Source organism: Pocillopora damicornis, chromosome 11 (genome assembly GCF_964200805.1).
Source record: "Pocillopora damicornis chromosome 11, jaPocDami1.2, whole genome shotgun sequence".
In the NCBI taxonomy this organism is placed as follows: Eukaryota; Metazoa; Cnidaria; class Anthozoa; order Scleractinia; family Pocilloporidae; genus Pocillopora; species Pocillopora damicornis.
This window is the reverse complement of record NC_142680.1, coordinates 1,306,273-1,330,584: the sequence shown is the minus strand read 5'-3', so window position 1 is coordinate 1,330,584 and position 24,312 is coordinate 1,306,273. Positions and strand designations below refer to the sequence as shown.

The following is a 24,312-nucleotide window of genomic DNA, read 5'->3' as shown; positions in this document are numbered from 1 at the left end:
CTTTTCTTAGACGGGACAGAGAAAGTCCCTCCTTCTCATCCCAAATGTTTGAAATTGCAGACGTCATACGGATCAAGATAACTGTCCACTTTAAAAGTACTGGGATTGCGAGCTATGTGATAATTTCATAGCCTATAAATAAATGTTCTCTGAGAAAGTTAAAATTCGACTCTCAAAGCAGCACTCCCCGAATTTTGTGAGCCGTCAAATTTCGCCGTTTGAGATTCATTACATAGGGGAAACAGGAACCGAAACATGAAATACATTAGTTTTATTTATTGATATCTCTGTGTTCACATAACATCTTTTCTTAACTCAGGTAAAATAACCACAATATACATTTGTGGATCAACCATGTCAGCTTTGTAAGAAGTTAAAACTGATTGTAGAAGCAATGCTTATTGAGATCTGAGGTCAGTTCGAAAATAATCTTTCATCGTGACATGTTACCTCTTTTGTCAAAAAATTACCGTCAAAAACAGAGTCGGTATCGTTATTCTCAATCATTGACATGTTCGCCCTTAAGTCATCTCTCAAAACGCTACTGTCACTCATTTCTATTTGTGGACGACGAGACGACGTTGACAAAGAAGAATTTTTACAATATCGATAAACTCTGCGGGTTGAAGTTATTTTTCTCATTTGATAACTGGACTCCACCGTCTGAAAATCCAATGAAAAGTCGCCAAAATGATCTCGTTCCCCTTCAGACGTAGTTTGCGGTTGGTTTGCCATGAGTCCCATTGTTTTAATATATAGAAGTTCTTCTTTTTCATTGTTATAAGCGAATGTGTCACTTTCCTGGTCTGAAAATTGAGATGGCTTGTCTTGACAGGGATCAGAAGTAACAGATCTTCGTTTTTCCCTTGTTCTGACCGGTTCTGTTGTGCTGCTCTTACGGATGTTGATTAAACTCGAAGATATATCCTCAAAGAAAACGTCATCTGAATTTTCGTCCTCATTATCTTCTTGGTCATGCTCTTCGTCGCTTCCGGCTAAGTGGTTATGTTGATATTCCATCGCTTTTTCGTGTTCAATTGTCTTTGTAGCGGCTGTAACATCCATATCACCATAAAAGCCCTGCAAAATTATACATATAAATATATATAAGTAACTGCAGAAAGTACTGTTTTGGCCTTTCGGGCCTCATCAGTGCAGTGTTGATGCCAAAGTGAAGGTAAAGCTATAAAGCCACCTTAAATGATCCCACTCTTGTGGTATCATCTAAAGAGATTTTTATGTTACGCATTACAATGGTAACCCTTATCACAGTGTTTATCTAGCGGATTCCAGGCAACTGGAAATAAGAGGGTATTCAGTAGAATGTCCTTGCCTGGTCGACTGGTCTTTGCTCAATCCCAGAAGAAGTGTGTGTCCCCACATTTAACCTTTTTTCTGAAGAAAGAAAGCAATAAAAAAACTTATCGCTAACTGAACAAAATAAACCAAAAAACGAGGAACGCTGATCAGGCAACAGAAAACATGCTTGGTATTAGCCTTTCCTCTGGAGGTCAGCCTCGAGAAAAATCGATTGAAAATGATTGTTATTAAAGAAAATATATAAATGTGGTTTAAATTCTCACTGGGTAGGTAGATAGAAATATACCATTAAACCCACCTTCCGGTATTATGGCTTTCCTTTGAAGTCTTGTTGTCTGTGAAATGCACACACAAAAAAAAAATAGAGTTCTGATTCAGTCCAGGAATATTAAAAGCCGGTGGGTGTTTGATATAATTATATGGGTCCGCCATGATTGTATGGTTATCTACCCATCGATTTAAGTTGTTGCTAACTCTTTCGTTCATTTTTCTTGTCGGGGCATCTTATTCATTCCAACTAATTTTACTCACCTGAGAAGACGAATATTTCAGTTGTGATTTTGCAATTACATTATCGCGGAGGTGATCTCTTCGACTTCCACGACAGCAGAGTATTCGTTTGTACTCAGAGCGAATCTAGAAATCATTCAGGATTATTAATTCGAAACCTTGTGATTAATCTTTTATATTATACCCATAATACGATGTACGCACCATTGACCTAAAATCAAGTAACCCAAAATGCCTTGTTGTAGTCTTGTTTCGAATACTGTGACTCTATGTTAAATTGCAATTTTAATTATGGAACAACAACCAGACAAATCTTTCAAATCGAAAGTCTTGCTTACCCTTTCATCAGCTAAGCAATGAAAAATAAAGATGAAAAGTCCCTTGAAAAAAGAAAGGAATAAGGAGCATAACTAACTCGAAACAGAGGTCTCCTTGCATGGAGGAGGAACTCCTTAATTAATTGAATTGGATTTAGAATTAAACGAGATGGTTTTTCGTTCTCTATTTACAATTTGTCTTGGATTACGGATTGTTTTTAGAGGAGGGAGGAAATATAGAGAACCCAGAAAAACCCTTTGGCAAGAGGGCGAGAAAAAAATACAACTTGACCCACCTCTGCTGCCAGGTTAGTGAATCGAAGTAGCACACAAACGGTGGGAGGTGTTCTCAACTTTGTACCACACCTATTTCCTAATTCTTACTCAGATGAATTCAGTACTCAAAGAAGGGTGGAGGCCAAGGAAGGAATCAATTATCAGATTTACCTGCAAAGTGTTGAAAATATTGAACAGATACGCAAAGAGAACTGTAGCTTTGTCCAGAGAAAACATTCCCAGTAACCAGGTTGTGCCTAAAAGACACGTCAGTACTGCGCATACTTTTACCCAGTACCTGAGGAAAAAAGTTGAGAGTTTTTATTTTATGAATAAATAAGCAAATACATAACAAAATGAATAATACGTGAAATAATACCAACCGGGTTTCAGCATCGCGAGGGTTTTAATTAAAAAACCTATGACTGAATGCAGTAAATCATTACGAATTCGACCAATCGTATCCATGTAACTTACTACCTATTACCTATTTGCCGATGTAGACGTTGTTTTTGCACGGCTTATGTTACAGAATCTATTCGCCTGGAAGAATTTTCCTAACAGTGTTTAATTTTGCTTCTTCTATTCTTCCATTATGGTAGTCATTATCTTCATGCTTCTAACAATTTCTTAGCTTGCTTACCGTCGTTTTATTCCTTACCTCATTTGCGGCGGGTTTCGGGAAGGCTGATTTAGGGATCGCGTTGCCATAACCTTTAGAGTCATTCCTAAAAACACCAGATTCACCTACAACGTAAAATTACTGTCAGCATTGTACATTATTCAACATGTGTAACAGCGGCAGGTGACAAAAAAGAAATGCAAGTATTAGTCATACCACGCATATGAGCAGAACAGGGCCGACAAAACTCCATATAAAACCGTCTTCAACAGACAACCAACAGCTGCCATAAAGAGAAATCACATGACAATTCAATTTCGAGGGAAAAGACGAGAGATAAACAAAGAAACAAATAAAACGTTTTCTTTGATAACTTTAAACCGTTTGATTGTTGACTAACAACTTGATTAATCCGTTTAGTATTTTATGAGTAAGGTTGCAGAGCTTTGCAGGTTACAAAGTCGCGTTAAATAGGTCAGGAAATATATCCTTTGCTTACTTTTTAGAGTAAAAGTGGGTTTCCGAAAAGTGAATGGGTGAATGAATGAATAAATAGAGGAATGAACAAGTGATTGAGTATTTCCAGCAGTGAAGTGATTTGTCAGTTGCATGAAAATCTCAACGACTTATGGGTGCACAGATCTCGCGATCGGACTTTCCATATAAAGCGAAAAAGGGACGAATTCAGCAAGCAAAACAGCAGGATCAAACCTTGGGTAATAAGATAAAGAAAAAGAACACTCCGTTCAAAATAAAGAATTCAGATACAAGAAAATTGTAATCCTGTGATCGTGATTAATCATAGCATGCTAGTTAAACAACAGTAATACACTTTTGCACGGCATGTATACGCACATTAAAAAGACTTACTGTCTCTCTGATACGTAACCCTCCATATCTATAAGGAACGATGTGACCACAGGTATGAGAGGTATTCCTTTTAAAAATAAAAGAATTTGTTGGAAGACAACACGCCTTGAAAATCAAATATGTATTCGCAGCTTAATCATTAATCCAACTGTTTTTCACAACAAGTCTTATACCAGATATTCGCACAAATCGTATTGAAGAATTTAAAAAATGGCTTAGCTTAGTGAAACTGCGTCAATTTTTTACATTAAATCTTTTAGCTTATTTTTTCACCATTTTAATGCCATCAAGTTTCTGCTTCAAATTAAATATATGTGTAAGCTCCACAAGGCCCTCTCGCATCGAGAATAATACATTTAAACAAAGGCTTGGCTCACCCCATGAGCATATGAAGAATAGTCTTTTCCTTGGACTCTGACCTGATGTTGGGAAAACTTTAACAAGCATGACATAAAGAATCACTCCTTCTGTTGCCATCCAGCAAAATGAAACAAGAAATAGATAATGAAGCAATATGGCAATGATAAAGCAGCCAGTCTAGAAACAAAAAAAGCAGCGGAGATTAGAGAACAGTTCGCAACTATAACCTTCATCGACTCAGGGCGATTTGTGCGAAAGAAAATGAACACAAAATTAAAGCTTAACCGGCGAGAACTATGATCGTGTCATGAACATAAAAAGTCAAAAACTTGGTTATATATCTGACCATGTTGGAGTCTGATAAAAAAGAGTAGAGAACGACACACTAAAACTGTTGTAAAATTGAGTACCTTGTACTGTGTCTTTTCCGTACCAACAACAAACAGCAGTTCAGCCAAAAAAAGCGATAGCACCAGGTTGATGTGAGCAAAGTTACGATTCGATTTCAAAAACCTGAAGAAAGTAACAGTTTGAAATAAATCCAATACTACGTAAATGTAATTATTTAAGGCTCTCGTGATTAATGTTCGGTATTCGAAAAAACCTATCACAGGTTTACAACTAAACGAGATCAGTGTCATAATATCTCGTGATTAAAGTTGAAAAACCACAAGGGAGATTTTCATAAATATGTGTCCATCACCTTCCAAACAAACAGAAATTATAAGATTTTCATGTACACGAAGTTCTTACCCAAAGGAGCAAAACGTTACAAAAGCCAGTAATAATGAAACCAGGGATATGCTTATGCCAATGTACGTAACAAGTCCCAAGGCAATTTGGTTGGTCCCCTAAAGACAATTAAAAAGGTAGTCAGATAATGTACTGCTTGCAAAACGTCTTCTTTTTTTATTGTATAACCATTTAAAATAGTATAGCTTGATATTTTAGATATTGATTAATCTTAAGTTATCATGGAAAATGCTCAGGTAGAGTGAAAACCAATGAACAAAATGAAAATAAGTATTCTTACAACTTGAAATAAGTTACCTCCGCAGGTGAATGCGGCGTATATTTCATAAGGACGCTGAAGCTTGTCAAATGATAACAGTGGCAAACAGTAACGGTTGAGTTTTTGAAATTCACATAACAACCTTCTTTGGACCATGAGCGTCCAAACCTGAAAAAATAAAGTAAAGAAGAGACCAACCCAGAGATACATAGCATATCGTCAATTTACGAACCGATGACAACAGTGGTTTTAAAAGGTGTTTAGGAAGTGGCACTGACTCAGACTTCGCGACTTACTTTGAAATTTTCCAAAAGACGCACGATGGTTGGGGGTTTACGTCTTTCTGAAAGTGAAAATGCATATATCTAGTGACCTTAATGACAAGCCATCACAACGACAAATGTATACGAAAATGCGCTCTTTGGCTTTTGAGAGCAAAAGGAACAGTTTCAACGCATGTCCAGTTATAGTTCACGACATGATAAGGTCTGAAACAACATTCTGTGTCATTTCATTATTCAACTATATACTCGGTCATCCCTGCCATAAGGTTAGCAAAACTGATCGATCGGACCGGTCGGTGTAAACCAAAATTGATCTCGTATGAAGGCTGTCTCATTGATCTGATCAGCCGCTTCTAATTAATCATTTGCGTCAGATCGACTTATAATGGGTTAGTTTCAAGAATGAAAAAGGTACCTTTAAGATGTGTTAATTCGAATGAAAGCGAGATGGGATCAAATAAATGAGACGGTAAAGTGCGTGTGAGAATTTCCTCTTCTTACCTGATTATTGTGAAAAAATATCACCACAGGATCCGTAAAGTTGCTTGATGATTTAGGGTTAGTGGAAAGTGAAATGACACCAGGAGTAGGATTAAATAATCTGGAACAATACAAAACTTAATGTTATCAGAAAACGTAGAAACCCTCTCTCATACTTATTCAATGCAAAAAAAGTAATTGTTAACGACAAAGCCGTGTAACCTACCTTGAGGAATTCAACAATTGTGCAATGTTCTTCATATACACGAAAACAATATGATGAACTGCCCCTGAAGAGACCACACAGAGATATCTAGTCAGAGCTACTTTGGAATAATACAAATCGCTCCAGCGACTAAAGCGAAATCGTGCAAAATGTACTTCATAACGTTATTTTATCATGTTGCAGTCTATGTATTTCGTCTCCTTTCGTTATAACCTAGGGGCTAAAAGGGAACTTGCTTGTGCACGAAGTCACATGTACCTGAAGATGTACTGTTGTCATTTCTTTGTAACTCAGATGTTGGCATCTCTATTTTGCTTCCAGATCCATCATCCAACGCAGAAAAGATCACTCTTTCAGCCATAGAATCCTCTTCCTTAATTGAGCGAAATTTTAACACTAAAGGAAAAGAGTAATGTATCATAGCCTTGTATAAATGATGCCCCTTGTACTATCATAGAATAGTGGGAACTCCCGGTTAGATCTTCATTTCCTGACATAATTTGCGATGTTATATCGTGCCTTTGATATGGAAGATTAGAACCAGGAGTTCAGATATATCTAGGTAATCTTCTATGGCTATCTGTCAACGAAAGAAATAGAGCAGGTGACCGCTTAAGAATGCTAGTGAATGCGTTACAATGAATGTGAATAAAACTCACCGATATTAGAGGTATTAAAACTGGAAGTATTTGTGCTGTTTGAAAATGAAGCAGTCTTCAAAGCTACACTTTCCATAGTCATCAAGAGCTTTGTAGCTTCATCTGAACGAGATTTCTATAATAATAATAATAATATTTAATACTTATATTGCGCTTTTTCTATAAAAATACTCAAAAGCGCATTACAATATTATTAAAAACTAAATTAAAACCAGTAAAATTACTCGGTAAAATTACAATATTACAATCTTAACATTACAATATTAAAAAAATAATAATAATAAATAAATAAATAAATAATCTAACTAAAAGCCTTTTTAAATAAATATGTTTTAACAGAGCGTTTAAAAGAGTCGATTGATGTTTCCTGTCTAATTGGCAGAGGAAGACTGTTCCATAAAAAGGGGGCAGCCATCGATAACGCGCGATCTCCCAAGGTCTTCTTCGTTCTTAGCTGAGGTCTTTCTAACAATATACCATTCTTGTTACGGCGTAGTTGGTAAAGTGAGACCGGTAAGACAGAGACAAGATCCTTAAGATAGCTAGGCGCAACACCGTGAAGAATCTTAAATGTAACAAGGAGAATCTTAAAATCTACGCGCAAGCGCACTGGTAGCCAGTGGAGTTCTCTTAGCAAAGGAGTAACTATCGGGAGAGAAGGAAACGAAGCAGCAGATTTTGCAAGATGGTCAAGTTCCTTTGCCATCAACCTTGATTATCGAAAGGCAAAAATTGGTCGGTAATACTTTGTAACTTTTTCGACTAAACCTTGGATATGTGTTTATTGTACAGCACATTGAACAGCGCCGTTTGAAGTATGATTTGTTACTCTTAACGCCATTTAGGAGTCTCAATTGATTTATAGAGTCTGGATAAAATGTCCACTAGCATCTAATTAATCTTGTAGTTACTGAGTTACAACACATTCACTGAAGCGAATGCATTCGTAAACGTTCGCACTGATGCAATCCCGCAAGACGCTATCACTTGTAACCCTGTAACGAGTTAAGAATGTACTAAACGAAAAACGAGAAAGGTGAAAGCATACCACAGGTGAATCTTGCCAGGCATCCATTGTCTTTTCATCCAGAAGATTACTTGCCACGTTAACTAAATTCTGCAAATGGTGATGACTGTTTATAAGAGAAAAACAGCCCTAGGAAGAATAAACTCCTCTGTTTGAAGCAAGCTTTTGATCGTGGACCAAAAAGCAGCTTCTTCATGCTGAAAACTACGTGATACAAAGAGGTTCTCTTACCTTTCTGCACTATTTATTTTCTCAAAACTTATCATGTGGCCTTTTAAGATCAAAGCTGCAGGAGAAGGTTTTGTTCTTTGTTTTTCTTACACCTACCTTCAGAAAAGCTTTTTCCTGATTCATTGATGCATTTTGTGTTGTTTTTTGATCTAGAAGTTCTAGCATTCCAACAGCGGCACTCAAGTCACCACTAACTATTAGTCTCTCTCGCGTTGGGTTCGTAAGCTCTGAAAGTTGGTGAGCCAGATCTGCTGCAGTGTCGGAACCAATTTCATTCTTAGAGGTTATCTAAACCAGTCCAGAAGGCAAAAATAAGTGAAAAAGTTAACAACAATAACAAAAACAAACAAATAGTAAAAATTATAAAAGACATCATCGCCAAGTAGAGGCTCTATTTAAACGTCTTATTTGATGGGCTTAACTGGCTTAACTTAACTTAACTATCTACCATTATTTGATTATATGTTTTTATTCCTTCATGAATAACTTTTAACAGAAGTTTCAGACAGAACTGGTAGTATGAAAATACGAGTGATAATCTAATAATCTAATTATAACAACAAATCAGGGAAATATTACGTACTTGAAGTTGGAGTTCTCTGAACTCTTCGGAAACACAATTTGTTAAATCTGGTTTATGCCAGGACGCTTTGATTTTAGATGAACAGGAACGATTGGCCCATCCTACAATTAGATGATACGTTTAAACCTCTTCAACTTAAGAGACAGTATCATAGATCTGAGTTCGTGAAATCTACAAAAATTTTGCTACATTTATTTACTTAAATGTAAGAAGCTTTTTCTACTTAATTACTTGCTTTAGAGTACCTGAGAATCCATACGGACAACCTCGCTGAATTGTTTTCCCCCTGGGTGTTTGCAACCAAGTTATATTTCTGAACAGCTCTTCCTGGCAGAAGTCATCGTCAGAACTATAAGCGGGATCGACTATGAAAGGAAATGGAAAATAGAGATGTTTCACTCGTGAAAGGTCGGTGGACTCGGTTAGTGAGATTTTGTTCTGATGATTATTGCCTCAGTGTTTTTCCGTTGGTTATCTTTTCGGAGCACACATTTCCACAGTCGACCAAGATAACATGAATCGTATTTTTATTAGTTAAAAGTGGAGTAATCTGCCGGATTCCGTACTAAATTTAAAGGAGCTATTGATATTTCTCACCTTCGCACCAGTTAAATCCATCCCCAGTAAATCCTTTCTTGCATCTACACTCATACAACCCAGGCATATTTTTACATGTAGCTTCCCCGTGGCATGGTTGTTGGGTGCATTCATCAAAATCTAGTTGGAGCAAATAGGAACGGCATTTGACACTTTCATTGGTGACCTAAACCATATAAAACTCTACCAGCATTGGTTTCATGTTGTAGCTGACTTTTTCCTTATCATGTAAATAAGCAGAGGAAGTGTTCTGTTTATCAAAAGCCAACTTAAAGTAAATAAAACAGAATTCAGTTTTAAAGGTCACGTTCTGGTGAGGATAACTAAGCAAAACTAGTAAGGTTTATATTTCATAACGGGGCAAGAGTCTCAGTGGACTGACCTAATGTAGTCATCCTTCTCGCCATCTCCCACGGACCTGCATACTGTGTGTTTCGACCTCGAACCTGAACTTTAAACGCTGTGTATTGAGGAAGACTTTTCAGCAGTACATCAGCGGTTTTACCCACTCTCTTTCTGGTGCAATTAACAATAGAACAGTATTCTACTTCATATGATTGTACTTCCTCTCTTTGGTCAAGAGGTATCCATGTAACTTTGATGACGTCCGAGCTCAGAGCAATGGCGGTGACGTTTTTCGGCTTTTCTTTTTGCAAATAAACGAGAAAAGAAAAACATAATGAACACCGGAAAATTAACTGCTGGTGTCAGAGGGAGGATAAGCTTGTGACCAAAACAAAATAGATAACATCAATAACGAGAGAAACCAACCATAGCTCGCGCATAAAAGTAAAATAGGATCCCACGGGTATGGCCTTATATATTTGCAGTCAGTTGTTGTACTTTTTTATCACGAGAAACTATTTAGAGGATAGGGATGTTGTACTGGATAATACATCTTGTCCAGGCTGCTCAATACTTATTATTTAGAGGACCATACGGCAAACAGCGGAACCAAAAATTATACCTTCAGCATACCTGTAACAAGTGGTACTTTTTTTGTTCTGGCCTTCTTGGTTTGGGACAACGGACCATTCCCTGCAGATGTAAAGCCTTGCACTGCTATGGCGTACTCGGTGTTAGTCATGAGACCGGTTATAAGGTAGCTTTCAGCGTCTTCAACTGCTATAAGGCGTTTCCTACTTCCTTTGTTAGATAACTTCAACTGGAGAAAAACATAGTCAACCACTTTGCACCAGATTTTTGTGATATAAAAACTGAATGAGTTCTTTGAATGTCTCTCCTGAACCGCTAACAGAGACCACCAAATTGAACATTACATATCTTGCCACTAACTAAAATAATAAAACCTTTGCCTACTTGGTATTACTGAACGTGTTGATATATATATTTGTGGGGAGAGTCTTGTTGTTTCGGTTGTTTAAATGCATGCGCGATACCGATCCTTAGCACAAAACGATTTGGCCTTTAGCGCCACTTTTGGATTAGTAAACAAGATGATTCGAGAATCATGCGACGCTTTAAGCTTCTTACCTCAATATTGTAACCCCGGATTATTCCATTAATTTTAAGAGGTGGAGACCATTGCACCAGAAGTGAGGTCGAGTTATAAGAAGCTATCGTCAGATTTTGAATCACTGAAGGTACTGGATTGTAAACAAAACTGTGTTAGTCAGCCTCTGATTGCAAGTGACGCACTCAGCGATTGAAAGAGTTGTGACAACTTCTTGATCTCTGCGTTTGTATTGTTCAATTACAATCAGTTCACCCACAATATTTGGAGATATTCTTCAGTGTCTGACCATCAACGATTCCACGACGTATAGTCTTAAGTATGTTATTAGAAAGATATACACGAAATGTCCTCGTTGGTTTCAGTGACTTAGTATTAAACATCTTACATTAACCGGAAACTTACTTCAAAAAGCGAATGCATTAAATAAAGGTAACCAGATTATTATCTTTACCTCCTTGCTTTGTACGACAAAGCAGAGCCCCAAGACACCTTCTATCTTTACCATCTTCTCTCCGTAGACGGATTTTATACGGGGTGTATGGTGCTGAAGAAAGTGAATTGAAAGGCAGTAAATTTCCTCCAGTTGTTTAAGTCTCCGTGCAGTGTTTAAAACAGGAGACTGATTATGTCCATCATCGTGTCCTTGCCTTTATTTTCAAGCTCGAGCAATCTTTGTTTATTCACGATTATGTCAATTTTATCTGTTATATATATCTTTTTGTATCATGATTTTGTCGCCATGACTTCCCACAAAATCCGTGTTTCAAACGATGGTTACTTATTCTTTATTTTCGATGTTAAAAATATTTGAAATGCAGTTAATTTTCCATATTAAAAGGGCTGCAAATTTCAATCTGTTCGTATTTGTTACGCGTACAATTACATGTGGGGTGCCATAATACAAAACGACCTGAAGTAGAAAGTATGAATGTACTTACCAAGATTTTCAACAAAATATTGATCAGTTGAATAGTCAAGGACTTTGTTTAAAACCTGTGCATGGGTTTTATTTCTCCAGACTGTAATTCTGTTTGTTGTTTTTTTTATCTGAAATAGCTTCCTGTTTATAACCTTCCAGGTCACGTTTAGGGTGGTAGCTGTGGCTGCACAGTGTATTTTTGAAAGCTCATCTGTAATTAATTGGAAAAACAAAACAAAACAAAAATACACCAACTTGAGAGGTCTGTAATTCTTTACCCCTTTCGTACCACAGGACAGTCATCGGTCAGGGTATTTGAAAGCATAGAAGGAGCAGTTCGGTCGTTGATGGTTTTGTAAACTTTACAAAATCATCAACGACCGAACTGCAAATAAAGTTGAGAAAGGAAAGTTGAGCCTGAACAATGGACCATTTCTTGACACGAAAGTATTCGTTCGAAACTAAAATAGTCTAACCTACTTGTTCATGATTAAGGCTATTAACGTGAACCTACTCATTTGGGACTGGAATGCTCTCCTCACTTCATAGCCATGCAGAGATCTATTCCATGTTATAACTTCATCGTATAATCCTCCGCTCTCCAAGTACAGTTCCGCACGTACAACTTGCATTGGGAAGCTTCCCATCAGCTTAATGTATTTCCAAACATCACTCTTTTTTTCAACCACAGATGAATTAACTAACTCTCCATTGATGTAGGTAGCTAATCGGCTTTCGCGACCTTCTGGTGCATTCCAAGTTATCACGATAAAATTCCAAATCTCATGCTGAATTTTGAATGGCTCCTTCCAGCTATGCCCGTTAAGTATGACTTCCACTATGACTTTCCTTTCTGTTCCGTTCGTTTCATTTTGGTAGACAAAAACACCTTTCAAGTCTGTGAAATTATTTCTAGACGTGCCAAGAAATATTTGAGGGTCAGTTGCGGTATGCTTTATCAGTAGCCAGAATGCCAAAGAGAACCCCGAATCACAAGTCGACATGTTTGTAAGGCAAAGATCTGTGAATGATCCTAATATCAAGCAGGAGTGGCCAACTAAGCTGAGGTAGTCTGTGTTTTTTGATGTGGTGCCGAAGAGCCATAAAACGTCTTGTCTAGACACGGAGTCCTTATAAGGAAAGGGATCGTTGAAAGTCCATTGATGCGTGATGGAGCTGATTATATCTATAAATGTTAAAAATTGAAAACAGAAAGAATACACTCCGGAGGAAATAAAATTTAACTGGAGGACAAGAAAGATTAAGCACTGTTTTAATTTAAATTTTAGCTAAATACCCACAAACGCAAATTAAGTGGTCAAAACTCCCAAAAGAACGGTTAGAACTCAAACTAAACAAAACAATTTTTTCGTAACCGGCCAACATTTGATTTCAAATATTAGATCCTCATATTTTTTCCTTTTTCAGAATAAAACAACAACTTGATGTTTATGGTAATTCATAAACAAAAGTGAGGACCCACAATAACTACTTGCATTCCTGATAAATTCAAATACGATACAAACAAATTATAGCTGAATTTAATTTTTTCATATAAACTCCACTGGGAATTGATTGCAAGTCTGTGTCTCGCTGTTCCAATGTACAGATACTTTTATTTGATTACTGAACCATGAGTCGCAGGTTTAATCATGAACTGCAGGCAATTCAAGTTTCCTGTGCGTCTTGAAAAAGAACGCAATTAACACGTCTGTAATATTGTTAGACTAAGTACGTATTTCTACCCTCAGTTCACAAATACAGCTTCTTAGCTGGCTTTGTTCGTCTGTTTCCTCGGATTTTATCAAAAAAAAAAGGAAAATGACGCCAAAGCCCTTAAAGCTGTCCAAAGTACACCGACATATTGTGATTTGCATTTTGCGCCACTGTACGTGCATGGCAACATATTTTTCTTGCCCAACATTGTTGTAAAATTTGTTAAACAATAAATTGAATTAATGCAGCCAATGTGGAAAGTACCCCAGCAAGAGAAAAGAGTTAAAAAAAAATGTTTTAATAACATCTAAATGTGCAAGATGACACGTTGCAACTTTTTTTTAATAAAGGCAACAAACACAGATTATGTGTGTGTATAATTGTGTAAGCCGTGCACAATTCCTGTAAAACGGATATTATAAGAAACCAATAAAGTAAATAAATTCTTAAACATCATATTTTGAGAGCAAAGAAGCTTCAAAATATGTTTTTTTTATTTGGGTCTAAGAGAAGTCCGTGATGAGCATTTAAAGGGATGGTTCTTATACCAATGGAAATTGCAAATATGAAAAGTGCCTTTTTGACAAGCGTCTCTTATTTTTATATCAATCTAAAAAGGTATAGATTTTGTTTGGATCCTAGAAATCCAGGAAAATATCGCGCTGTGAATTTTTTTTAAGGTTAGAAGATATAGATCCGCATTACTGGCGATAAAAGCGTTTCATGTGATCATTGCTTTAAATTTTACAGGGCAGCTGCTAACATAGAAACTAGCGTCAAACGACATTAAATGTTTGCGCTACGTAGGGGTATCAAAACAGGATGCCTACCACCGAAAGAAAAAGCCAGGAAAATATGTAGAAGATATCTTAAAGGTTTGTTAAGATTACATCAATGATTTTTCTCTTACGAATCACGATTCTAGTCATCCATATACGTAGATATCAGTTTGTAAAGTCGAAACGAAAGAAAAGTGAAAAGCAAACGCAACTGGAGCGCTAGTTTGCTTTCGGTTGATAATGTCCTTAACTTGTACAAAGCAAAGCAATAAGCGAAGGATATTTCGAAAATTTATCGGATAACGTCTGAAAAATCAACTAGTCATAATTGAACATTCTTCAAGCATCCTATAAAATTTTAAGAAGTTGTTGTCTTTATTTCGAATGCGGTTCGTTTTACATTTTGTAATGTATATGATATCAATAGTTTGAAAAAGGTAAGCAGTTGATCGTCAAATCTGTGAAATTCATCAAGCATTCGTTGAAAAACTTGGAAAAAAAATTCATGCGCGCGTTCTTCTTCGTCGTGAACTTTTCAACGGGCAGTTTAAACGTGCGGCTTTAACTACTTTTTAACTGCGTTGTCTGAATTGTCTGAATTATCTGGAAAAGCTGGTGACTGTATCTGCAAATAATATAAAGGAAAGCAGAATGCAGCAAATAACTGCTTACCTGATTGCGCTCCTCTGCCCCAAAACTGAAGAAACAGCAAAAGCCAAGTATAAAAACCCATCTCGAAACCAAAAAGAATTTGGTAGAGTTCAGTTAAATCTTGTTCATGTAGCTATCTGTAGGAACTCTTTAAGTATTTCCTTTCCCAAGACGGTAGCGAGTAGCATCAGCCAGATTTTTCACGAAGTCCAATTTTAAAGCTCATGCTAAAAAATTCTTGTGTTTGTCAAAGGTGTCTTTTCGGTAGTTCACAACAAAATGACGGAACGTGAGATCATCTTTAATGTCTGCGTCTTTAATCTGAGAAAAGAAAAACAACAGCAGGTTGACAAAGGAAGCAAAATTAATTCCACTCTTGACGGACAGCTTTCACAAAAGATTAATTTATAGATCTTAGGAAACATCTCCCCAAAAACAATTTTGATGATCGAGGAAGGAGATTAATGGGATAATTTTGTATTGAAGGTAAAACTGTATATTGTGGCAATCACTTTCGCACTACATCATGCACTTATTGAGCTGCTAAGTATAGGAGCAAATTATAATTTATGCTGCTAAATCAGCTGCTATAAATTTCCTATCCGTATTGTTAGAGAACTTTAATTCTGTCTAGGAAGAAAGTCGTTTAAATCGCCTAGCTAATTTGCATATAGAAATACGTCAGTCATGGAACAAGCAAATCAAGCTTTAGTCATAACAAAAGAGTAAACCAAGAGGTAGATTTTGCCTTTGACGATATGTCCCACTGAAGTGATAGCTGCGGAAATTTGGAAGAATAAACACAATTTTATGGCTTCCTGAGTCTTTTAAAGACTGAATCCGCGCTGAGACTAACCCACCTCATTTGAAATAATGAGTCGAAACTACGGTTCTTACTAGATACATGCTTTTCTAGAATGGCAACATTGCTCCTTAGAGATATTTGCCAAATAAATGTCACGGATGATTGGTAGCTTTAATGCAACTATATTATTTTGCCCTTGAAACATTTCAATGACTGTTGCATTGCAGCTATTTTGTTATTACGAGAGGACATCGACCGGATTATGGTATACACGATGCTATCTTCAGGTTCATTTTCCAGTATCTGCCATATAATAAATTTAAGATACTCTTGAATTGAGGAAGATTTCGAAAGTCATAAGTCTTCTAACTAAAAAGTTATTTAGCCTCTCATAATACATTTGATGTGCTACTTTCTTCTGTCCTCTAACCCATCTACCATCTTTCAATATCTTGAGAAAAAAAAAAAGAAACCCAGTAGCAAGCCATTTCGTTATCTTACCATTCTGTCGAGTTATTAGTGAAGTAAACATCTTTAAAGGAGAATATTCCCGAACAGCTTAACGTGCCGACTTCCGAGAGACAAAGGACCTATTACACCTATTTGACGTATTTGGCATATGGTGAAAAGAAATTTCTGGAGCTGCGTCACGACTCAGGATACTTCTTGGAAAATTAGCATTAATCAATTTTTCTGCATTGTTATCTACAGTGTGTGTTCGCTCTCTCGATCCTTAGGGGTGTTTCCTTAGAAGAAAAAGCAATCGAAATTTTTTTTTTAAACTTTCCTTAAATGTTCTGTACCAATGTCTGTTCCGAAAAATGTAATTAAATAGACAGGTCACTGTGCTTGTTAAAGAGATAAGATGAGTCAAACTTACTCCATTTTTGCCTCTACACGCGTAGTTTCATCGGTTCACGGTACATTTTGAAGCAGCTGAAAGCAAGGGTTTTTAATGTAACACATGAAAAAAACTTGACAGGTGGAAATTTATGAAAACTTTGATATAATTTGTGGAAAAATCACCCAACTTTAAACGACAGAAACTCGAAACGTTCCTCCAGTCTGCTTTAAAAGATCATAATTTGCAATATCGAGTAACGGGCTTCGTGCACGCTTTTTGCTATATCTTTTTTCCCTTTAATGTTTTTTTTTAATTTTCTCCAATTTAAATGCGATAATTTGTACACCAAAATAATGTAGTAAAAAATATAGGCCACCGTGCTCGTTCTTGCAGGAGCTAAAGACCATCGTACCTCTTTACCTAGTTTAGTACGCGCTTATACGCCTGATAACGTGATTTTTATGCGCAGTATAGGGTGCGCAGTACAATACTGAGGAATCACCTCAATCGTTTTCGCTCCCCTTTGTCTATAGCTAATTCTCACTTTTGCATGCAATATGAAATTCGCGACTCCATAACAATTACGATCGGAGTGGCTTCTCAAAGACCGTGACAGTTGGGCCAGTATTATGCACTGCCTTGGTTGTTGAACTTCAGTTGTGAGGAGCTCAGCAAATTTCCCATCTGTTCTAAGGTTATAGAAGCTTACTCTGAGTTGTGCTGAAAAGTTGGAATTGATTAAGTGTCTCTATTACGTGTAGCTTACCTTGTATTTGGTATTATTATGATAAGTAAGAAACAGTAACGTATTGGTCGTTAAAATTGAAGTTTTGCTCAACAGTCGATGGAAGTGCACATATGATGGTCAGCCCTTCGAATTTTTTTTGATGCCATTTCATCTCTCTCCCTTTTTTTGCTTTTATTCTCTTAAAAAAGCTGTTTCTCTTTTAAAACACCTAGTTAGTTTTTTTTTTAACTCCTATCTGTTCAGGCGACATCACCGCCGAAAAACACTTTTTGAAGGTGGCCTCTTTTAATTTCCGAACTCTTTCTTTTGCACAACAGCACGGATGTTGCATACTGTGGTTAATTGACATAAAAGATAATACGACCAATACAAGCCTTACTTAAGAAGCCGCGCCATATGGAAGTTTGTTTATAATTAAGCAGAGCCGTTAATTTACTTGTCCATCTGCTCTCGATTAACTGTATCGCGGAAGCTCAATAATTACGAAAAAAGAAAGCTATCAGCTCAGAAGTTGGCAATTTTAATTTCCGACTTTCAAACCGACGATAACGCCCTGTTTGATTTTTACTAGCATGTCATATTCAGTTATTCTTAAGAAGACTGATGAACTACAAAAACAATCAGTAAGTAACCGGTCCAGTACCGTGCCCGGCGTGGAAAGTCGTAATGAGTGACTCGAAAGATCAGGCCATTCATTCAGTCTCATTCTGGCTGCCACTCAGTTTCTTTGCAAATTCATAGTCAAGATAATATATTATGAGCTGATATGTTCGTTTGTATTCTCATCAACTGTCCTGCCGAATAATACATTGATATTGAGAGGAGAAGTTACGAATCAATCATTTTGGAACAAAAGATGAAAAGATATCCCTTCACTGTTAACTTTAGTTTTTTATAAAAAGGGTTATTTTCTTTGGTACCTCTGGGCTGATATCAGTGGCGAAGAAATCGTTTATATGCACGGAGTATAAACACATTATTGACCATATTGTTATTTAGCATATGCCACACAGTTGAATAGCGCTTTTCGTGCGCTAGTTCGAAGTGATTAGCAATTACTATTCACATCCGAGCAGTCGAATTGTTTGGGGTTACTGTGTGGTATAGACTAAAACAATTATTTACCTCAGTGTCGGTAGAGGTGGTGGATATTTACCTCCACCTCCGTGAATAATTGTTAAAAACAGTGACTGACGTGGGCTGCATAATATGTCGAAATACTGATATCTCTCAGTTGTAAACATGACTTAAAGTGTAAATCAATGCTAACAAAGAGAGTAAATCATTCGCTAACTTTAATTTAGCGTGTGGGAAGGAAAGTTAATCAGAATGAAATCAAGACAACCCGCGCTGATGGTTGAAAATTAAAACTAGATGTGTTGACTTTTGTGCATACATAATTTACATGAAACCTGAGGAAGCCTTATGAATCGTACTGATCGGAAGAACAATCAGCTCGAATTGAGGTTATAACTAGGATACGCTTGACAAATTTATGATACTTAAAGTACCGTTTTCGTCATCTGCTGATGATAAAAGAAGAACTGAATGTCTGACTTGTGTGCAAATTTGAATTGAGGAACTTCAACTCCATTTGCGCTTCCTTCTAAAAGCTATAATGATGAGACTCATCAGGTTACGAAGTAAAATTATCAAGCAAAAGTAAATTATTGCCATTAAAGTAAAAGTTTAAAACATTGATGTCTAGACTTGCCTCTTGTTTCCATGTTGCTTGTTGGCGTGAGTGAATAGTTAAATGTAAGGAGCCAAATAAACCGCATGTGCTCTAGCCATCTGCCAAGATATAAACGGTATTTCCATGTCTATCACAAAATATTGACTGACACACAATGGAAATGAAGTCAATTATAGCCTAGTAGGGGATTGTAGAAGTTCTTCTTTCATCAACTGAATAACTACCTCCTCTTATCTGTCACCTTACCCTTCTTTTGGTGCCATAGATTTTAATTTATCTGCTGGGAGCGCCCTAAGAGTTTTTTCCCCAACAATAAGCCAACTATTGCGTTCTTTTTATTATTATGTTGAAACACATGAAAAAGAAAATCGTTTAATGTATTCATTATGCACAACGCAGCCTCTTGCCGATTTCATCAAGTATTTTGGGTTCTTGCTAACCTACACGTAGATGTAGTTCGTTCGATCTTCGTCAAATATACATCGAATACTCAAGTTTATCATGCTAAAATTTCAACCTGCCAATTGTCTTGTTATTAGATACTTTTATTCATTTCGATTTTTTTTTTCACAAATTGTGCTTGAGACGTGACGACTTCAAACATGACTTCTGCAAACCTATTATGCATTATATGAACTATCTGCTTTAAAAGATTACTTTTTCCGATTAACCTTGGCCTCGGACCATTCCCGCCCTATATCGGATAAGAGAATACCAAATTTCCGTCTAATCAGCGTGTTGTAAAAAGATATTGTGCTGCATTCATGTTTTCCAGAATTCAATAATTTTCTTGTGTGAAGTGTATTAGTGACTTTGGCATTTAGCGGATGATGATTCGCCTTCATCATGTTGACCAAAATTCCTTACGCAGTAATGCAATGAATAGCTTAATTTGGTCCAATCGGTTTCATGCACGCACATCTTACATATTCAGTGGACAGGATGTGAGTCTGATCAGCGGGAAGGGAAGGCATTAGCCTGTGTCCACGCTTGTCCTCTGTCGCACTCACCACTTCCCTGCTTCCTTTCACAGCCACGTAATAGTTTTCAGCTTTGTAAGTTACAGCTCGAATATCACTATTATTATTGTTGATATTTTTATCACTATTATTGACAGGAATAACAGCTGTCATTGGGTCTACTTGCCCTGCGATCATCCATACCAAGCTTAATACAAAGTGCGACAAGTGTTGTTATAAAATGCGACAACTTATTTTGTTACAAAGCACGTACCGGTCTGTTAACACTAAGTGCGTAAGCCTTTTAATAACAAAGTGCGATAGGTCTTACAAAGTGCGACAATTTTATTACAAAGAGTGACAATTATAACAAAGTGCGACGATTATTACAAAATGCGACAGAACAACGAAGGATTCATAGTAATATTCTTTTAACGTAGCTGTTCGATACTCTGGAAGCTTGATCGAATTTAATGATTAACAGCACAGTTTAATTTATTTTCTCTGCTTCACTGATAGTACTAAAAGAAATTTTAATTATTGTATCTAGAAATTCTATTGAAGGAACGAGGTCATCGAAACTTTACCCCTTGCAGACTGGCGGCGAACTGGCAATCGCATATTATTTATTCTTTATTTATTGCCTACGTTAGAACGAGGTTGACTTTAAGTGATTCTACTCCAATAATTCTACTTACTTTTACTCCCGCAATTATTCAAAGAAAGTTATATTTTGTGTGGTGGTTTCCACATGCGCGTAGCGATTAATGAAAACTACTAATAACAAAATCTCGAAGTCGATTGGCTATCACTGGTCCGATTTGAGCTCTAATAGGACAGCGCACAGATCTGGTATAGTGCATTGTAATCAGCTAGTTTTCGCCTTATGCCTTTGGAATTGGATGGTATGTGTCATTTTCGCGCACTACTAAATGGACTATTGGGATCATTTCCTCATGGAAAAAAGTAAACATTTATTATTCGCTCAACCTTCAAACGATGGCTGTTTTTTCTCTCAAGATTATTGCCATAGTTTAGTGAAAGGACGTTGTGTAGTTCATTTCTGCGAGGAAACACACTTCGCGTAAGCTCTGCTGGGCCTTTTAAGAAACAACCGATACACTCTTAACTCTCAAACGATGAATTAAATTTTGGAAGAGATAAGGTTCTTGATTTAGGTGCAATCAAATTTATGAAATCGCGAAGTTTACAAATTCAATTTTATTCTGCCTCGGTGAAGGGCGTTCGTGTAGCATCTGTCCCCCTAGTTAAAGTATCTTTTCATCGCTTCAATCGTGTCAGGTTTGGCTCCATATCACTTTTTATGATTTTCCATTTCAATTTTTTTTCCATCGAGTGCAACGCGAAAAAATGGCAACTGTTAAAACGTGGGGGATCATTTGAATAAATTTGCAGTTTTACTCAAATCTAGATGCGTTGTGCAGCTGTTTCTTTAGGGAAAAAATGATTACAGTTGAGCTCTGAAACAGTAGAAAGAGCTCATTTGCATTATCGATCTGTTGCCCAAAGGTAACAGTCGTACCCGTCGGTTTTGATGAAGCCACACTGATTATATTTAGTGGCATCTACAGAGGTGTGTTCGTTCAAATACGATCTCGCTGATTTTTTTCTTGACTAGATACCAAAACTTGCAGAGTACGTTTGCTCCATCGTCTTCTTACGAAGAATTCAGAATGCTTTTCACCAGACATGCGAGTAAGATAACATCTTACTTTCATTACAGTGATTTGCTCCGACACAGTTTTTGCGTTCGTAAAGTACGACAATAACATTATACGATTATCATTCGTTTATGTATGACGAGAACGTAACCTTTGCAAGCTGTAAATGGGATAATAATGAAATCTAGTTATCGGCGAGAACGTGAAATTACCAATTTCTGCAATCGACATTTATTTGCGCTCAATAGCAAATGATTAGCTCTGTTTTCCTCAAACCACATGTTTATTTCTCAAGATACCCACAGACATAAAACTATGGAACCGAATTCTTAAATTAAAATCTCTCTGGGATGCTACACAAATGACAAAAAAAGAAAATTAAAATTATTTTTCTCTGCTCAATAATGAACTTATCTAAACATCGCCATGGCTTGAAAACGTACATATCCTATTGAACGCCTTTAAATTAAATTGAATGAAACATATATGAATATATTTATTTTAATAAGTTCCAGTTCACACAGGAAAAATAGCTGAAAATTATTTTGTCTCTGTTATAGGTGAAACGGCTGCTATGAAATTTCATTGAATGATCGAGTCAGGCTTTCAACTATATTTTAATGGACCGAAACAGTTCCTCTGAAAACCTCCCACTGATTTAAGGTTAATTATTCTTGTTTCAAGAATAGAAAATACACCATGAAAAACATTTTTTGTTATGGATGAAATAAAAGATAAAGCCTTATATTTGCGACTGCCGCGGCAGTGTTTGAAAAAAAAAGCCTTTCCTTGTTAATGTTACCGAATGCGGAACGATTGTTTTTACTAAAGAATATCAGCGAAAACCGTTAAAATTCCGCGGACAAGGAATGCTAGAGGCTAACGGAACGGCTATTTCTCCTGAGCCTGTTCCGCTAAAATGGACGTTACGCCTTTTATACATCTTTGTGTTTGTCGTGGGCATTGCTGGTAATGTGATCGTGTGTGCTGCGGTGTTGAAACGCAAGCGTCTTCGAACGAGTAACAACCTTTTTACTTTCAATCTTGCTTGTGCTGACCTTATCGTTGTAACGATTTACGTCCCAACACAAATGACCGCTTTCGAGAATGAACACAACTGGGCCTTAGGAGACATTGTGTGTCGGATTGCCTATATCATCATTCCACTATGTCTGTCGGCCTCTATTGGTTCTTTACTGGCCATAACAGTTAACCGTTACCGTGCTATAACTTCCCCACTGACGGCAAAACTGACAGAGAGAGGAATTCAGGGGATTATCACTGGCATTTGGGTCACGTCTCTGGTCATAGCTTTGCCAATAATTTTTGTAGCGGGAGAAGAAAGGAATAGTAGTGGACAGGTGTACTGCTCAGAGCCAGGCTGGTCCGAAGATTCAGTAATTGATAATATTTATTGGATCTCTATTTTTTTTCTTCAGTACATTACACCTCTTGTTTTTATATGCGTTCTATCGACCATTGCTGCTTGCAAACTTAGAAGTGACGTCCTGTTTAATACAAAAAGGGAATCTCTTGTCATCACAAAGGCTGTGCGAAAGCGAATGCAGCAAGGTACTAAAATAACCAAAATGCTTTTCGCACTCGTAATTATTTACGCCATTTGTATGCTGCCCCAGCATGTGGTGTATTTTTGGATGGAATTTGGAAATCTTAACCAGATGGAATTCAAAATGTACATATTCAGGTTTTCGAATGTATTCCCCATGGCAAACTGTGCGTTAAATCCCATCGCATATGGGACATTGAATAAGGAGTTCAAAATGGTTTTCAAGGGCCTTTTGAAACGTAAATGGAATTACAAGTCTACAATTTGCTTCAGATGGAATGAAGATAAATATCGCGAGGGGATTATCGAAGAGAAAGACAATTCAGTCATCTCCCTAAAGGTGATTTGACATACATTGGCTGAGTTATTGAAAAAGTTCGAAGGAAGTAAAAGTGTTCTTTAGCAAAATGAAAACCTATGGTTTCCATTTCATATCTGGAACATAAATCGAAAAATAACCATGGTATCAGATTTATCGAGGTCTTATGCGTATTGACCACTAGATTTTTCTTGGAACTCAATATAAGCCGAACAATAAATTTTAGCATTTAGTTTTGTTGAGTGATATATTACTTGATCGATCTTAATTCGATTTTAATTGAAATTTAGTACGAAAGCCAAGATTAAGCAAATCTTTTCAGCTGCGTTAGGGATTATACCTACATAAGAGAGCTTTACTAAGGTAAAATAAATGTGATGAATAGAAATAACTTACCGCTGAGGAAAAGAGTTAAAAAAGTGTGTCTATCGGTTACCAGCTGCTGTCGTTATCTGCAGTCAATGTGTACAGATTGAATGAAAACTTCAAATTTTAATGTTATATCTTTGGACCCCGAACACATCACTAAGTGAGACAATTTATGCAAAGTTTAGATGCATTTGCATAGTTAGTCAAAACATTTCTTATTACACAGTATGTCCTTCCTAAAGTTGAAAACAAGTCCCTAGAGTTCAACTGCCAAAGTTAAAAGTCATGGAGGTAGATGAAATATCCTGATAACTGAGTTTTGATTTCGGTACTAAATGTTTTTCGTTTTCTCAAGGCTAAAGGCTTATTAGCAACAAAGTTTTCTCATTTTCTTGTGGTAGAAGGAT

At 36.8% G+C, this 24,312-nt stretch overlaps 2 protein-coding genes across 2 annotated transcripts; one reads left to right on the top strand and one right to left on the bottom strand.

Moving 5' to 3' along the window:
* Positions 1-262: 262 nt before the first annotated feature.
* On the bottom strand, positions 263-20,033 carry LOC113681552 (uncharacterized). The gene is made up of 32 exons (XM_089188282.1): positions 19,936-20,033; positions 19,028-19,107; positions 14,938-15,237; positions 12,285-12,956; positions 11,790-11,981; positions 11,303-11,395; positions 10,869-10,981; positions 10,353-10,539; positions 9,757-10,020; positions 9,375-9,494; positions 9,023-9,142; positions 8,778-8,878; positions 8,291-8,482; positions 7,985-8,092; positions 6,937-7,051; positions 6,536-6,673; positions 6,278-6,341; positions 6,073-6,172; positions 5,584-5,630; positions 5,326-5,455; positions 5,029-5,126; positions 4,686-4,788; positions 4,293-4,452; positions 3,916-3,982; positions 3,262-3,328; positions 3,085-3,170; positions 2,595-2,721; positions 2,169-2,210; positions 1,852-1,956; positions 1,619-1,655; positions 1,334-1,395; positions 263-1,080 (listed from the first exon to the last, which is right to left on the bottom strand). Exons 3-32 carry the CDS (start codon positions 14,996-14,998, stop codon positions 415-417), a joined length of 4,437 nt encoding a protein of 1,478 aa, XP_089044408.1. The 5' UTR covers positions 14,999-15,237; positions 19,028-19,107; positions 19,936-20,033; the 3' UTR covers positions 263-414.
* A 2,357-nt stretch (positions 20,034-22,390) lies between these two features.
* Positions 22,391-23,696, top strand: LOC113681564 (neuromedin-U receptor 2). Its single transcript, XM_027198666.2, has one exon. The coding sequence runs from the start codon at positions 22,520-22,522 to the stop codon at positions 23,564-23,566; it is 1,047 nt and encodes a 348-aa protein (XP_027054467.2). The 5' UTR covers positions 22,391-22,519; the 3' UTR covers positions 23,567-23,696.
* The last annotated feature ends 616 nt before the right edge of the window (positions 23,697-24,312 follow it).

Excerpts from the sequence above, each read along its gene's own strand:
- LOC113681552 (XM_089188282.1), bottom strand. The coding sequence starts at position 14,998 with ATGGGTTTTTATACTTGGCTTTTGCTGTTTCTTCAGTTTTGGGGCAGA. Across the intron at positions 9,143-9,374 it reads TGGATTTAACTGGTGCGAAG|TCGATCCCGCTTATAGTTCT; the intron begins GTGAGAAATATC and ends TTCCTTTCATAG. Across the intron at positions 6,674-6,936 it reads TTTTAATACCTCTAATATCG|TGTTAAAATTTCGCTCAATT; the intron begins GTGAGTTTTATT and ends CTTTTCCTTTAG.
- LOC113681564 (XM_027198666.2), top strand. The coding sequence starts at position 22,520 with ATGCTAGAGGCTAACGGAACGGCTATTTCTCCTGAGCCTGTTCCGCTA.